The following is a 16,870-nucleotide window of genomic DNA, read 5'->3' as shown; positions in this document are numbered from 1 at the left end:
CCCCCAACATTTGTTTCATGAGACTTCAACATCAGACGACGTAGTGAAGAATAATAATAACATCCATACATACTGCACACGTTGGTCATTTGTAACTTCTATTTATACCTTGCTATGTACCGATGAGCGAACGTTGGATCTTGCTCCGGCGGCAAATGCATTGAACCCATTGAACCCATTGAACCCATTCGCGCATCGAGTTTTAAGTAGTTAGCGTAATCGGACACCCACCCGGCCAGGAGACCGACGCAGCCACCCCCATACACACGTATAAGGGGAGCCTTATTCGATGTAGGAATCAATATATTCACGCTCATCGAACCCTATCCTTACATTAAGAAGATAACTACATCAAAATCAAATTATTGGCGTATGCTTGAAACCGTGTTTCGATTGTTCTCCAAATTTTAATTGGGTACCGGCAAGCGTATGATAACCGGTACCTGGATACGTGACGATTCATGTCGGTTAAGGAATGAGGAGTCGAAGCGTTGAATTGGCTGCAGCATCGGCCTTTTATACATTTTGATGTTGCCAAAAATCAGACAATGTTATGTAACGGTAAATTCACTGTCTAGCATGTACGGCTTATTCTCATTCCTATCCCACACCCTTCTCCGCAGGAGGAAGGCGCAAACTGAAATATAAGCTCGAATAATTTGCAACCATTGCGTTAGTTTATTGTGCATGCTAAGCTAATTTGGTCTAGGCTGAACGTGATTTTACAGAGACACAACTATGGTACGGTAACCGGTCTTCCATACCCGTTACAGCCGATTTATCACGAGAATACCTAGTTCTTCACGACTGAATGCTTATAGCGGGGGAAAAAAGTTGGTCTAGACCCTCCAGTAAATTAGCACTAAAGTGTTTAGTGTCCTAATTACCAATGATAATTTACACTGAAGCTCTTGTCCACACTGCGATCGAGCCAATTTTTGGACTGGAAGTTTGACACCCCTACCTAACAAGACGCAACTCTGTAAGGTACCATTTATTGTGACACAATGCGACTACCATATCTAGCAATTATCGCGTTCTATCAACCGGCTCGTGACCTCGGTCAACCCCAGATCCTTGTAGTGGCTGGTATTGTCATGTGATTTGAATAGACTGCCCGCTCCCAACAAAACAATAGTTTTCGATTGACATATTGATTGGTTCATGAGTAGCGAATCCTATTTCAAATTGAGGCGACGGCCGACTCTCCATCATAACCAAACGTTTTTTGCGGGGACAGTTGAATTTACAAGGCCAACGGATTGCTCCACAACAATATCCCTTAGTAAGGATGCTGAGTTGAACGTCGATCTGCATTTGTCCACGTCTATTTGCCATAACGAAACCGAGACCACCAATCAGCAGATCCAATTAGTCAACGACACCGCGGATCCCCTTAGTTGCCTGTCTCGTTGACCTCAGTAGTTGATAAAGGTAACCAGATATCATCATTTCCCAGCACCTCAATCCTGGCAACCAAAAAGTCACTCGCATAGTTCCCACAATGTCCGGCTTGGGGTCCTATCAATCGAGTGGCCAGATGATGTTGTGGAACGATGAACTCGCGCAAGGTATGAAAGCTACAACTTACAATGAGAGACGTGAATGTCGAAACTGACCATTGTGCTGTAGAATCGTGGGATCATCGTGTTCCAATCTCTTCTTCTGTACCACATGACGTGCTGTTCATGCCGGGTTTGTCAACAGGCGAAGTCCCTAGATATGTTGAGCCGCTGTACGGCTCGATAGCGGACTTACCTAATCAAGGATACTGGACAAACCTGCTGTCATCAGAGAGGAACTATGGATATTCTCTCAACATGACACCTTATGCTTGGTACCCGTCCGATAAAATTGAGGCGTGTTTTTCTGGCAATCTGTCCTCGTCACGCATCCATTCCCAGCCTGTAGGCATTGCAACCCCTATCTTACCCAGCAACGACCCTCAAGGCAATCAATGGCCGGTGATGAAGAACCATCTCTCTCGCACTGCTTCCAGGGTCGACATTGCATCCTCACCTCGTTCGTATTCCCCACTCATCTGTTCTGGGCAACAATGCGCCAGCAGTCGAGTCTCGAAGCCGAAAAGGTCAGCTGCGGTAAAGACATTCCAGAACAAAAACTTAGCACTAGTCAAGGATAGATTGCCTATCCAGTCAGATCATAGCACAATAATGACAAAGCATCACACCTTGCGATTACAGTGGGGGTCAGACTCGGCATTCGGCGGCATTACATATATCCCCCCAAAAAATCAACCTAGTCAGCCAGATGCTACTGGCACATGGCTAAATTGGATCGAGAGCATTGTGCCTTCTCAGGAAATACAATGGTCTAGCCGCACTAAGAGGCAGCAGGGGAGACTTACCGAATTTGATAATGGGGGCTACGACTACGATGACACAGAAAAGGGCGAGAACGCCGCGCCGAAAAGGGGTTGCCGAACAAGAATGCTAAGCCCCGCCGAAGAGGCTCGCCTACGCGCGGAGAGGCGAAAGGAAATCCACAATAATTCTGAACGCAAGCGGAGAGAGCAGATGAATAAAGGCTTTCATGACCTGTGCAATATCATCCCGCACCTGGATACTTGCACGCATACGCGGAAGGAGATTCTCTTTCATACGGCTATTTGGCTGGAACAGCTCCTTCAGGATAATGCATGTCTGAAGGATCAACTGGCCCAATTAACTACTAGTAATAGCACAACTTGACGAATAATAAAAATCATGTTTCAATGTTCTGTAATATGGAATCATGTTGAGGTCCAAATCCCTTTGAGCTACCATATATATACATCATGCTACGCCCAGAGAATTGGAGTGCGGCGAGTATATTAACCTTCCACCCACAGAGTAATACCTTTTAGGAAAGCACGTCACACAAACAAAGAAAACCACCTGGAACAGTGATTGGAGGATGATATTGTGGCTATCTTCGACGGTGGCTAAGAATAGTTGGAAAAGAATCATTATAACGAAGTGGTATGATATTCAATCATTCTAAAGATTTGATTAACAATTGTAGCATGCTGAATACTGCCTCTCTCCACCCTGCCAAGACCAAAATGAGCCGCTATAATACCTGTCTTCTCATCTCGCCCTACCCTACACTTTCGACGCAACAAAATCTACAACAGCCAAGGTGTACTTCGCAAAATGGCTGATGTGAGCCCTCAATGCCGTTTCAGCTGTCGTAGAACATATCGTTCGCGTCACAGTAAGCCTGGATCGGGCTTGCACACGGATCACAACCTGCGAGGACTGTATGTTTTTCGAAACGTCGAAGCCAATTTAAACCCAATTTGTTATTTGTCCATCCATTCTCACTAATACTGAGAAGATATTCTTTTAGAATTGCGGAATACCTCCCCCAGATTGATGATGTTTTTCAGGAAAAATGATTTGAGGTAGAATAGTCGAACCTGCTGATATAACAGCCTATTATATATATGAACCAGAGAGTACTCCTTCTACTACTGGTCAACCGCTACTGTTTCAGTGTACACTCACTTCACTCCTTTTTTGAGACTTTGGTTGCAGAAAAACTCTTAAATAAAAGATGAGGCTGAATTCCGTTTTACGGTGATATTTTTCTTATATTATACTGAATGACATAAATCTGAACGACAGGTAGGCCAGTAGTGGGGGCACATCTAATTCGATGCCGTTCCTTGTCTTACAGATCAAGTAGCAAATCAAGGAACTATCTCACTCATCAAGAGAATCATATCGTGCTACCACGCTCTGCAACTTCGCTTTCCACCACAACTGGACTTGAAGACAAAGAAGGCTATATTGTAATAAATGTGGAGCGTTGATCTCATTAAAAAGACGGTAGAGCGGTATAAAAAATGCAGCCGTTTTCAAATGCCGTGTTAGCAGGGAAATGGACACGACCGGCGATGTGCAGTTGGTCGCTTTTGCTTATCATGTCAAGTCCCTTTTTTCAGTGAGCATAAACTGCTTGCTGCCACCACCGGCATCTTTCGCTAGCAGCAGGGTCAAGGGTAGTCATTATCAGCTCGGACCCAAAATTCAAGACAGTTTTATCCCTGCCATACTCTTCGAATGGAGGTCCCAAACTTGAGGTAGGAACACCTGTTTTGGTGAAAGTGGTAATATAGTCCTGCAAAATAAGGGCAGCAGTGGCATTTGCAACTGCTGGATTTGGCCCGTTGTAAAATGTATACGGTAAATCCTCCGCATGGACCCCAGGAGGGATACTAAATCGGTATGCATAAGTTTTGTCCCCGAAAGCTCGATTGACATAGAAAGTATTGCATTGGAACGCTAGATCAGAAAGTGTTAAGGCACCTCGCTCTAGACCATTTGTGTACCCGAAGTTGCCGTTGAATATCGGCGGGTATAAGGTCTCTGATATGTATTGCCGGGTATCTTCTGTGAGCCCTGGCAAATTATCTTGTAGATACTGCTGATAACCGGATTCGTTAAATGCAGTTGGCAAGATGAAGAGGAGCCCTTCGTCGGAGTTCGACCCTACCATGACCTTTATGTTCTTATGAAAGTCACCCCGTTGCAGAAGCTGTCCGGGGAGAGCAGGGACAAAAGTTCCATCAACAGCGGGTCCGTAGTTGAAATCTCCATAGTATGAAAACTCGCCAATGTGATAAGCATTCGTCTGAGTCAATGTTTCGCTTGGCAATTTTCGGGCCTCATCAATAGTACTGACATTGAGAAGGCTAAGGAATTGGTTGAAGACTTGCTCTTGGCGGCTTTTCTGTGGCAATGGTAGGAATCCAGGACTCTGCAATAGAGCCTGCTGGAATGGAGCCGGCTCTTCCATGCCTCCGTAGGCCGTAATGTGATGCAGGATGGATCCTCCACCAGCCGATTCTCCAAACACAGTGACCCTGTCAGGATCTCCTCCAAACAAGTTTATGTACTTCTGGACCCACTTCAGGGCCAATTGTTGGTCCAAGAGCCCTGCGTTTGGCGTGCCGGATTTGCTAAATGTCGGTCCTGCTAACCAGCCAAAGGCACCGAGCTAGCGACAAAACCGTCAGAATTACATTTTCTTGGAACTCAAAATGCCCACAACTCACGCGATAGTTGAATGACAAATATATCACTCCTTCACTACCGTCCTGTCGGCTCCGTTCAATAAGCCCAGGAGCGCCAGTTTGAGTTGTTTTATCACCAAATGCATAGCCTCCACCATAGATCCACACCAGCACCGGGGCTCCGCGATATTTCTTCTGCATCCGAGCTGAGTCATAAACTTGCTTCGGAACGAGAATATCCAAGAACAAACAGTCTTCGTCGGTTCTTGGATCCACAGGGGTTGGGGTATATTGATAATCGGACAGATCCAGCGAGCCATTGAAAGGAATACCAGCTAAGTAGCTCGGTATAAATGCACTCTCGAGAGCCAACCATTTCGGATATGCCTGTGGACAGATACGGCCGTTAGAGCCATCGTGGATTGTGGAGCGGTTGATTGCTGGTGATTGCGGTGCTCGGAATCTCAGGTCGCCCGTAGCTGGCGCGCCGTAACGAATATTGCTAAAGTTGTAGAACCCCCCAGATTGCTAGAAAATAGATTAGAATGCGGCAACCTTACACACTAAATGTATGGTTTATTTACATTGAATGAAGCTGCGCGATATCTCTCGTACCCTAGGTCAACGACTGGCAACGCTGTACCGTTCTCCGCAAAGGTAGCAAAAGGGAGGGCGGAAATTGCCAGTAGGAAACACTCCCAGGGTCGCATGGTGATTCAGAAAAGAAAGAGACGATACCGTAATGTGGTTTCTTGGCCGTTAGCACTGAAAGATGCGGAACTCGTGCCTCTTATTCAGATGAGATATACTACTTGTGATTTTATTGTTTCCACTTTCGAAGAGGTTTCCAGACAAGCTACTAGCCGAAACAGCACAACTCATTTGCCGAACAGAAAGCCCACCCCTTTACCTGGGGGAATTCACTAGGGTATGATACGCCGATTCACCGAGGTGTCTCTCTAATCAAATGGCCCGCACTTGACCGGAGAGACCTATTGGGATCGAGAGAATTGATTAAACCCTTGTGAGAGTGGAGATAGGCTTCACTCTAGATACATGTAAATGGGGCTTACGGAAACAGCGTGGAAAAAAGGTGTTACTCGGCAGCCGCTGCCCACTTTATCTCGGTTATTGTGACGTATCCACGGCTACAATCTTGCTTTTGTAGCCCGATAAGTTATTAGTTACAGTACTTCTAACCAACTATCTGAATAGAGGATGAAAAGATACTATACTCAGATTGCAGCCCTTCCGGGGTACAGCAAAGTAGAGTCTTGGAGGCACCTACAGAGTATACGCCGGCTGGCTACTATTGCCATGTGCCCCCATGCTTCGATAGAAGTATGAATACGATTCTTATTATCTACATTATTGACAAAAAGCTCTGGGCTTCCGAGTCTTGAAATGGTTGGGCGGAAACGTTACGAACATTAGTCGTCTATTGAGCTTGCTCTCTACTCAGTTGACACTAACCTATGGGGGTGCAGGGAAAGCTTGGTTCTGTATTGAGGAGACTTAGGAAAACTCCATAGAAGCCATGAGGCTCTATAGCTGTATTCTCACCGGAAAATGGCCTGTTTAGCCGACAAAACTCATCCTGTTCATGGTGGATTGGCTGGGCGGCGTCATTCCGGACAGTTTAAAGTCTGGACGGATGTAGGATGCCGTCAACCGAAGTGCCCATGAGTATCTGCCATCTAGTTGCTGCATAAGTCGTTCCTGATACTCTGTTATTTCCTCCTTCCCTCTCCAATTTCACCTACTATGGCTAATTATTGGCCCCATTGTACATATTGTCGCAGCCCGAGCATTAATGAACGGAGCCGAAGGCATATGGCCACCACAGACCCCAAAGCGAAGCAAAAAGTTCACCCACGAGAAATCATTACATGTAAAATAGAAATATAGTTTTTGTAGCCTGCATATCGCTTGATTTGTGAGGGATTGATGTAAATGAAGCCAACGAACCATCCAACGATTATTACATTCTGCCATGTCCAAATCAGTTAATTTTGATCGAATACAAACGTCCGTCCAACGCACAGAGCTAGTAAAGTAGTATGCGAATTGCTTGACTAAAAGCTCTTCCACCACACCCTTAGACCCCTCCCTCTGCCACCCTGGCCGCTTTACGTTCGTCCATTGCTACTCGTTTGTTTCCAATATCGACCATACTAGTGCCGTCCAGACGCATCTGCTCCAGGTAGCGAGACTCCTCGGCAATCTTATCTCGCTCTTCCTGTGACATTTCCGGTCCAAGGAAGATAAATATGAATAAATAAACCCAAACAGCACCAAGGAAAATAGCAATGACCTTGCCATAGTCAAACCTGTCTTCTCCAGACGGACCAGGGGGTAATGGGAAACGCTCGCCGATAACCGCCTGAATGGTGGCGCTGGCCGATGATGCCAGGTTGCCAAGTTGATATGTCAAGCCCAGCACCATGGTCCGCAGAGCATCCGGCGACAGCTCCATCAGGTGAATTGGAATTGGGCCCCAGACACCACCAACAAAAAACTGCTCAAAGAACACTGCTGCAATGAGCGACATATGGCGTGGGATAATGTACGCTGGCACAAGGGCCCCTCCGAATACACATGCAAGAAGCATGATGGATCGTCTTCCGGAAAAGGAGCTGACATAGCCAAGCGTTGTACCGCCAGCAATAGATCCCAGTTGTCCCACGACCGAAATCACAGTAACGTCAGTTGCCCCAAACTCGACCTGGTCTTTCAAATAGGTTGGATAAAAATCTTGGCTACCGTGTGAGCAAGAATTAAACCCGGTCATGAGGATGACCATATAGAGAAGCAGAACCCAGTGGAGTTTCAGAGCGGCGACCGCCTGCTCCCAAAAAGCTCGCAGGCCGCCAAATTTTTCTATCTGGTAAGAAGTTCCCTTATCTTGTTCTGTGATTATTGTCACTGTCCTAGTTTCGCGCTCGGCCTTTGTTATTTGGAAATGGTTTGTCTCGGGTAGGAACCATCTGAAAATAATGATCAACACGGGGGGACCAGAGGCGAACCAGAACAAAGTTCTCCAGCCGTGAGAGGTAGTTGGTACAAGGGCTCGGTAGAATATCGCAGCGAGGAGATACCCAGTAGAGTATCCGTTTTGAAAGAGGCCCGAGAGAATCCCGCGGGACTCATACGGTAGGTCTTCGAGCGCAGTACTCGCTGCTGGTCCAAACATACCTACATACAAGAAGATAGTCAACTAATAGCCCAGGAATATGTCCTGTATGAAAATGGATTTGAAACACTTACCACCCATCGCGATGCCAAATAGAGACCTAACGCCTAAGAATTGCGGTAATGTTTGGCAAAATCCCGAGGCCAACTCCAGAATACTGATTAAACCTAGATCGATTATCATGGGCCACTTGCGTCCATATCTGTCCGCAAATGCTCCAAAAATAAGGGCCCCTACAGAGCGAAGCATCAGACTAACGGTAATTCCCTATTGGTTTCTGTGTGTTAGCGAACTTGATAAGGCATAGTCGAAAAGTCGACCGAGTATGGCTTCTGCAAATACCCATGTGACTTTAGAGTTTGCAACTCCAAACTCTTCAGCAATTTCGGTAATCGTCATACTTCAGTGTGTTAGCTGTCGACCAAAAAATGAACTGAATATCGATACTCACGAGACAGTGAAACTGGAAGCAAGTGGTTAGTATTTTTACAAGGTAGGGAAGTATGCAACTTCTCGGCGGAAGAAAAACCACATACTAATCAAACGCATCCCATACCCACGCAACAAACCCACATACAAACATAAGCCATTGATGGCGGTTGAGCTCTCGGAAAACTGTAATGGGATTGCTAAATCTCGTCTATGTTCCCAGCAATTAGCCCGCAGACCTTCCTTGCCCGTAATACTTGACATCGTAAGATTAACCTACCTTGGGGGGTTTAAGACTCGAGGGCCGTGTTGCAAGATACCGCACAATCTGTCTTGGGGAGTAGAACCACCCAGCTTCCATGCGGTTTCGCATCCTGCTTGCGGAAAATTCAAGTTCGGACGTTCTGCAAAAAATTAAGGATAAAAAAAAAGGTGTGCCCCAATTCAATGCTATTGGATTTACTAGGTAGAGAATACAAGTATGATAAATATACTAGACTGTTGAAAAGAAATTGAATGGCATGGCTTTATGATACCGCGGCCACTCGCGCCTTTTGCTTGCCACCTGATCTCCCTGATGACTTTTCCGTCGGTTGATGAACCTGGCTAAGCTCGTAATGCGCGTAAGAAGCCGCGGCTTCTTAAAAGTAGCCTCCTCACCTGAACCAAACTAACGATTGTAAGACCGCCTAGTAATGAAACCCCGAACGTTGATAAGTTGCCGAATAGCCATGGCCAATACTTTGGGAAGAGAAGCGAGGAATGCAATTCCCGGTTTTCACTTCGAGTTTTCCTGGCTTTCAAGCTCTTCTAATGAATTACCGCTAGTCAGCGTATACATTATAGGTCGGCTTTTACTGACTCCCTAGTGTTGTAATTCAGAGGAAAGATAGCTATTTTATATCCTGAGGAAACTTGAGTGTTTATATACACCATAGAAGATAAATCTCATGATCAACGGAATAATTTCGTTGATGAAGCTCTTTCCATCTGCTTGATCAAGACTCAATTTACAACACCTAGAAACAGCCACAGACTTAGCGAGAAAAGACAACTAGAGATCTCCCGCATGGATAACCCTATCCCGCGGCAGAATACACACATGGATAATGTACATTTCGATCCCAAAGCGAAAATCTCGAAAAGATCATTTTTGATTGCAGGTCTTCCCATCACCGTATACGGCTACAATGAGCTCCATCCACAGACTACACAATTTGCATGCGTATGGCTTCTGCACGGCAGGCTGAATTCCCAAGCGTGCATGGAGCCAATAGCGACATCGCTGGTCGGGCACTGGAATGAGAAGTGGTACGATGTTGCAAATTCTTCGCCACTGCGCCAGAGAGGATTGATCGCAGTCTCATTTGATCAGCGGAATCACGGTTCCAGACTGGTTGATTCTATGGCTAACAAAACTTGGCTTGAGGGGAACGAAACACATGCTCAAGATATGTTCGCTACCTACCGTGAGTTACGAGGGCGTTGGGATTCTTTCCTTACTCGGGAATTTTGACGAGCTAACTTTGACAACAACTGTAGATGGCACTTCTGTGGATTTGTCGTTTCTCATGGACCATTTGATGCTGTACTTGTTTCCTCAAGCCACCGTTGAAATCAGCATGCATGCCGTAATCGGCGTCTCACTTGGCGGACACGCTGCGTGGCATACCCTTTTCCACGAACCCCGAGTTCGCTGTGCGGTGATTATTCTCGGCTGCCCTGACTTTATAAGGTTAATGGTAGAACGTGCAAGCCAGTCGAACTCATCGTCGCTATCGTCAGATACTTCGCAGTCGATACGAAATCATAATAGTCTTATGGACTCGAAACTTCTACCCCAGAGTCTTCTGAACCTCATAAAAAGGTACGATCCAGCCGCCCTTCTTGCGGGGCAACAATTTCTGAGGGAACCTTATTTCTCCGCTTATCCGGAAACCGTTTTGAACAATCAAAAATACGATCAAAGCGCAGCAGAGAAGCTGAAAAGGACGCTGCGCGGCAAAAGCGTCTTGAACATCTCTGGCACTGCCGACGAATTGGTCCCGTACCGCTGCTGTGGACCTTTTCTCACGGCGCTCCGGGTGATGATCAAATCAGATGGTTGTCTAGCCGATGAGGGGATTTCTTTGCACAATGTGTTTCTAGAAGATGTCGGGCATGAAGTGACAGTCAAAGCTGTAGAAGAGACTGTAAATTTTATGGTCGGAATGCTCTTGGAAAGGACTATCTCCGCCAAAGCATCGTCGTGGGAAGAATTACGGCATCGTCTCTAATCAGGCTAGAATAGTACGATTATGAATACAACTTGGCACTACTGGCAAGAAACAAGGCTATATGTCTCCTAGGTGTTTAGACCTATGCTTAGAATACTCTCATTCCTTGAGTGCTTCCTTCTCACCTGCTATATCTGGCATACCCTTTACCTGCTCTAGTCGAACTCAGTAACCTCCCGCAGTGGGCAGAATTTTCCACCATAATCCCGCCAGAACATCCTAATAGATTTAATATCGGAGCTATTGAAAGTACATCTTAGTCTCTCATGGACGTTACCGCATTGATGACGGCCTGGTATCTTGCTAGTATTGTATGGTCTAAATGCTACGGAAAGTTATCTGACATTCCATCCTAGGCAACCTGCACGGAGATGATTATATGGGAGCTGGTCAATTGTGAGTAGGCCCTTATTAACCCAACCCTTCATGTCGTCCCATATGGTTTTGATAATGTACAGGTCAAGTTACATTAGCTAGAGTCCACACAAGACAGTACTAGAAAATAGGCGGTAGTTTTTAGCAGTTCTTTGTATGATTTAAATATGAGTGAGCTAATCTGATAATTGGAATAACTCAACGCTTGTGTTAAATACCGGGGTAAACTAGGGTAGGCGTGGGGGTCCTCTAGCGTGTTTCCGCCGCTGGGTCGGGGACAATACCCAAATGTAAGTCTCCCTCCTCCCTCCCCCCGGCTAAACACATGCAAGTCCCAGAAGGCAGATATCCATCGTTTCATGAATGTTGAGATAGCCGCATCATGGATAGCAGTACTTCCACACGGATATTCAACAAGCGTCGGGCTTCCATGGCCTGCACAAGGTGCCGAACAAGAAAGGTGCGCATGAGGCTTTCGTGGCGTCGTGTAGGATGTATAATAACAGGGATTTTTCTCCAAAAGGTGCGATGTGATGTTGTACGTCACGGTTTGCCATGCTCCAATTGCCGTATGGACTCGCTAGAGTGCATGGTGGTCGACAGCAGGCGTGGGAAGTACGTATTTGCGTGTCTATCGAAGCTTTAGAGGAATGCATAAGTTCATTAATCACGCAGGACGAAAACACGCCGAAAGCAGAAACATCGAGAACCTGAGCCTTTTATCAGCCCATTTCTAGATAGACAGGAGGAGTCACAACAGATCTGTGAGTTTTTTTGCACCAGGGAAACACCAGTCTAAGCAGCATAGTAGACTGATTCGTCCGATCAGCAGACCGTGAGCCTGACGAGCCGGACGTAGATAACGCTTCTATAAGCCGGAAAGCCTCTTGGTGGACGCTTCAGCAAGCAAGTGGCAGTACAGCTAAGGATGAAGACATGCCCTCTTACATCAAGCCATTTTCATCTAATTTCCCCTCTGATGACACACAATTTCTCTATTCCAAGGGGGCTCTCACTCCCCCTCGTTCTGAACTCAGATATGCTCTTCTTGAAAGCTACATTAATTGGATCCACCCTATCTGCCCCCTGCTCGACCTAGGTCACTTTCTCTCTGCCTTGCTGTCAAATGGTTCAGAAGGCCAAATCAGTCTGTTACTTTTTCACGCGGTCATGTTTGCCGGGTCGGCATTTGTCGACATGTCCTATCTTCAAGCTGCAGGATTTGAATCTAGGATTGCTGCCAGGGAACATCTCTTCATCAGAACTAAGGTAACTTGTATATAGCATTATTCGTGTCCTTTTTCTTTCAAGGATTACATTTACTAGATCGACTAGCTAATGAATATTATAGTTAGTCTATGACTTCAAATACGAAGATGATCGACTCCGCATTGTTCAGAGTCTGCTTCTAATGTCCTACTGGCAAGAGAAACATGAAGACTCCACCAACCATTGGTACTGGGTAGCCGTCGCATGCCTTGTAGCACGTACCATAGGCCTCTTCCGGAATCCTGCTGGATCGAAGATGTCTGAAGAGAGGCAAAAGCTGTGGAAGCGAGTAGGATGGTCCTGCCTCCTCCGAGACCGCGTCCTTTCCCTCGGAGTCCGGCAGCGGCCGAAGATCCTCGTTACCGAATTTGAGCTACCCTTGTTGGAAGAGACAGATTTTGAGATTGTCACACTCCCTACCACCGCAATAAATACAGCGGCAGCCGTGGTATTGGGGCATTGTAAGTTCCTACGGGATACAGTTCTACAGCAAAAGCTTGCGCTGCTGTGCATAGAAAAGGCAAAGCTCTGTATTTTCATTGAGGAAATTTTTCGAAAACACTATATTGAGCTGAGCCCAAAGTTGGGTATGACGACGGAAATCACCAATGTGCTGTTCCCAAAGACCCACACTCTCGACCTCGAGAGCACTACAAACATTGAGACGAATCTTCAGATCTGGCTACAACAGTTCCCGGAACGGCTGCAGTATGCTCCAGACTCGGAGCCACGTCTGGACCGTGGTGAGGATGTCTTGGTAGTGCATAGCACATTACTTAAAATGCTCTATCACACTATCACTTGCGCTCTAAACCACCCAGTGCTTTTAAATCTCTCATCACAGTCGACAGCTCCCGAGAATGACCTGAGAATAGTCAAACGGAGAATGCGGCATTCTACGGTACAAATCATGCGGCACTTCGAGGATCTACAGAACCTCGGGCTGATCTGTTTCCTACCTTCGGCAAGCGTGACTATGTTGCTGACAGCGGCAATTAACCACTTGGTCGAATACCGGACTAGCTCTCAAGAACATGGTGAGCGGTATCTACGTCATTTCTGGGACTGTATATGCTATCTGAAGCCGTTGCAGAGCGTCCACATCTACGCCCAGATTGCGTCCCACTTCCTGTATTCGGTGGCGCAGCAGGTTGGAGTTCGCATGATGGATCCTTTTTTGAGAGAAAAGAGCGATGACCTCGGTGTTTGGGCTTCAGTACACATGCCCGGCCACCTTCTCCAAAAACCCCTGGAGAGAAGACCCGAACCGGTAGCCTTTCAGGTTGGGGGTCTGGACTACAATCATGCATCTCTACCACACCAGTCCGTATTGCACACATACAACGGTCAAGACGGTGGCGAGTCGCCTCTTACAACCGCGGAAGAAGATTCTATCACGACGGAGGGTATTAGTGTGCCTCAGGTAACCGGACATGCTCCACCATTGTCCGATGTCTTTAACTACCAACCGCTGTGGAATATGTGGGGAAGCCAATATTTTGAGGAGCTAACAGGATGCCACTATCTGCCCCAAAATTAAATCAAAGTCGTTTAAGCACGTTTCAGAGTCTACAGTGAATAATAAAGTTCTTCGACGGCCAATCAAGCGTCGGGAAGATGAGCAAATAGTGTCGATATAAGTTACCGTATCGGCTATTGAAACTTTGCGGTTGTAGTCAAGGTAAGCTTCGCTAGTTACGCTAGCGCTGGCCCAAGATCTGAAGTCTTGGCGTGGAGAACTTTCGCCAGGTATGAAGGATTGTGACAATTTCGAGCCACATACAAAAAAACTTTCATTTTAAGTCTTAGTTATTCAACATACCGTAAGGGAATTTTGAAGTTTAGCCATGGCAGATAATACAGCAGCCGTGTACCAGGAAACGGCAATCGGTCCAAAGTCGGATACAGACCTGGAGTATTTGAAACTCACCTCACGATAGGGCTTCGCTTGGCAGATGCGGGATCTTTTCCTCTCACCCGGAATTACCGCGGAATTTTTTGTTCATAGCGTATAGGTGATAACAGCAAAGCCTATGATCTACGTAGAGTTGCTACACAAACCGCTATGCCTGGTGGTGGGGAACAGGGAGGCATATGAGAGTGACTGATGTTCTACAAGTGAGTAGCTCACTCACCCTCAATACACATACGAAAAGGCACTCTTCTCGGCTTCTACGGAATGTTGGGTTACTGAAGGTTTGCACCTGGCCTAGCATCCGCGGGCTCATAACTCCTAGTTTACAACTCACCAAATTTGGGACACAATATAACACGGGTGATGTGCATCGAAGGCCGGTTATCATACCATAGCCGTTCAAAGAACCCGGCTTGGCATGATGAACGTGCCCATGCCCCCCGCACAAGAGATTAAATTTTATAGTTGGAAATGCTCCATACTTCAAGCTCATAGTTCTGTTTGTCCTTCTGCGGGGGGAGATCATTGTGGGGTAGGATGAAACGACAGGCGGTTCAGCCTGGCGGTAAACTTTGCGGCATTCTCGTGATATCTGATGTTTTCAGTTGGGTGGCCGTTTGATGAGGAAATGCGACAAGACTAAAAATTATAAAACGGTTGATGTTGCCGTCAAAAGGACAGTGTAGAGAGAACATCATATTCAAGCCGTCGAGCTAAGGATTCTAGCAACTATCAGCCAATTTATACACCTCGAAACTCTGAAAAACATGTACTTCAGCCCTAGCATTGCTGCAGCTGGCTTCTTGGCTGTTGTCATGGCCACTGCGTCCCCCTTGTCTTTCGCGGCTGAGACGAGACAAACAACCTGTGCTCCTATCCATCTATTCGTTGCGCGTGGGACCACAGAGTCTCCTGGGGACGGCTCTATAGGGTCTCTAGCGCAACTAGTCATTAACGCACACTCAGGAGCCACTCAAGAGGCAATTAATTACCCGGCAAGCTCATATCCTACATACATAGATGATGTGTCCACGGGAATCACAGCGGTCACCAATCAGTTCACAAAATACACCAGCTCATGTCCCAATTCGACTCTCGTGCTTATAGGTTATTCGCAAGGCGCGCAAATTATCTTAGACGCTCTTTGTGGCTCTGGAAGCGCGACAAAGGGTGGCACTGGTAGTCCAACCATCACTGCATCACAAGGAAAGAACAGTAAATAGGCGACATTGACTTCACTTTACTAGTATCGATTTTAATCACTAACAATAGAATATAGTTGCAGCCGTGGTCGGATATGGTGATCCCGGCCATGTTGCAGGCGAGTCATGGAATGAGGGAACAGCGACCACGAACGGGGTAAGTGTGACAAATTCAAGAACCAGAATTCCGAGGTCACTGTACTCACTGTGAAACTTAGATATACGCTCGGCCGAAAGGAGCCTGCAATGCCTGGGCTAATGTCATCCATTCCTACTGCAACACCGGGGACCCTTTCTGCGCAAGCGGCAATAACATTATGGTCCACCTGCAGTACCCTCAGACATACAACACACAGGCTTCTCAGTGGATCGGCCAGCAGCTTAGCTCTCATGCAGCATAAACCTGGAAAAGGGTAAACATTGCATCCAAGGTGCAGGTATAGCGGAAAATATCTCGATTCCACATTCAAGTCCGGTGGAGTGAGATGAAAAGGAAAAGGAAAGGGGGAGAGGGAGGAACAAATCTGTATTGATCTGTGTTTTATTTGCTATTGTACATTTATTGAGCCTTGTCATTCGTTTACAATAATCCTATTGTTTCCAGGCTCATCGGTAGTGCAGTCGATGCAATTGTTTCGAAACTGCATTTTTAAGCAGTTTGTAGTTAGTTCAACATGTTATCCTAACATCGATAACGCAATAGACAACCATCCATTGGTGTGGAATAGACTGGATTGTTGGGTCTACGTGGGCGCCGCTGGCAGTCGCCGAGGGCGAGCTTGAGATTCACCCAACAGTCGTACGGTAGTGGACCATGCGTGGTCCATCTCCAGTTGGCATTTCCAGTGATCCATTCCAAAAGCTGAAATGGAATTAAATAGTTTGTGGACTTTATTTTCCGGAATGGCGTATTGCACTAGACGTCCGCAATCCCCAATAAGTTGAAAGCGACCCGAAATATCATTTCATTCAATGATTAGTACAACTTGATTCTACTGGCAAAAATCCTGCCCTTCCTAAATAGTAATGGCTGTGTGTGATATATACCTATCTAGCTAGCAGTTACTTTCACCAGATGCTGTGAGCCAGTTGGGAGGAATCTGTCCTGAGTTGAAGCAAGTTCAGGTGTTGGAAGAAACCACCGAGGGCTCAATGCGATTGGTACCAAGAAAGTCGCCCACGGCGAAGACA

General features: G+C 46.5%; 5 protein-coding genes across 5 annotated transcripts; 3 read left to right on the top strand and 2 right to left on the bottom strand.

Annotated features, from left to right (window-relative positions):
• Window positions 1-3,912: 3,912 nt before the first annotated feature.
• Window positions 3,913-5,730, bottom strand: BGW36DRAFT_462091 (Alpha/Beta hydrolase protein; the record flags this gene model as incomplete). Its single annotated transcript, XM_046222155.1, has 3 exons — window positions 3,913-5,004; window positions 5,063-5,548; window positions 5,605-5,730. The coding sequence occupies 3 exons, from the start codon at window positions 5,728-5,730 to the stop codon at window positions 3,946-3,948; spliced, it is 1,671 nt and encodes a 556-aa protein (XP_046071116.1). The 3' UTR covers window positions 3,913-3,945.
• A 1,388-nt stretch (window positions 5,731-7,118) lies between these two features.
• Window positions 7,119-9,015, bottom strand: BGW36DRAFT_297380 (carboxylic acid transporter; the record flags this gene model as incomplete). The annotated part of the gene is made up of 6 exons (XM_046211353.1): window positions 7,119-8,215; window positions 8,288-8,480; window positions 8,556-8,613; window positions 8,665-8,676; window positions 8,750-8,853; window positions 8,923-9,015. The coding sequence occupies 6 exons, from the start codon at window positions 9,013-9,015 to the stop codon at window positions 7,119-7,121; spliced, it is 1,557 nt and encodes a 518-aa protein (XP_046071115.1).
• A 762-nt stretch (window positions 9,016-9,777) lies between these two features.
• BGW36DRAFT_276688 (uncharacterized protein) lies at window positions 9,778-10,846 on the top strand (the record flags this gene model as incomplete). The annotated part of the gene is made up of 2 exons (XM_046210193.1): window positions 9,778-10,111; window positions 10,185-10,846. Coding segments are annotated over 2 exons (996 nt in total), but the record flags the coding sequence as incomplete, so codon positions are not given.
• A 1,383-nt stretch (window positions 10,847-12,229) lies between these two features.
• BGW36DRAFT_297731 (fungal-specific transcription factor domain-containing protein) lies at window positions 12,230-14,102 on the top strand (the record flags this gene model as incomplete). Its single annotated transcript, XM_046211377.1, has 2 exons — window positions 12,230-12,562; window positions 12,645-14,102. The coding sequence occupies 2 exons, from the start codon at window positions 12,230-12,232 to the stop codon at window positions 14,100-14,102; spliced, it is 1,791 nt and encodes a 596-aa protein (XP_046071113.1).
• A 1,142-nt stretch (window positions 14,103-15,244) lies between these two features.
• On the top strand, window positions 15,245-16,196 carry BGW36DRAFT_408120 (cutinase; the record flags this gene model as incomplete). Its single annotated transcript, XM_046219070.1, has 3 exons — window positions 15,245-15,692; window positions 15,757-15,836; window positions 15,898-16,196. The coding sequence occupies 3 exons, from the start codon at window positions 15,245-15,247 to the stop codon at window positions 16,078-16,080; spliced, it is 711 nt and encodes a 236-aa protein (XP_046071112.1). The 3' UTR covers window positions 16,081-16,196.
• Between the last annotated feature and the right edge of the window lie 674 nt (window positions 16,197-16,870).

This window comes from Talaromyces proteolyticus, assembly GCF_021365285.1.
Source record: "Talaromyces proteolyticus strain PMI_201 chromosome Unknown BGW36scaffold_7, whole genome shotgun sequence".
Classification (NCBI taxonomy): domain Eukaryota; kingdom Fungi; phylum Ascomycota; class Eurotiomycetes; order Eurotiales; family Trichocomaceae; genus Talaromyces; species Talaromyces proteolyticus.
This window is presented reverse-complemented; position numbering and strand designations above follow the sequence as displayed.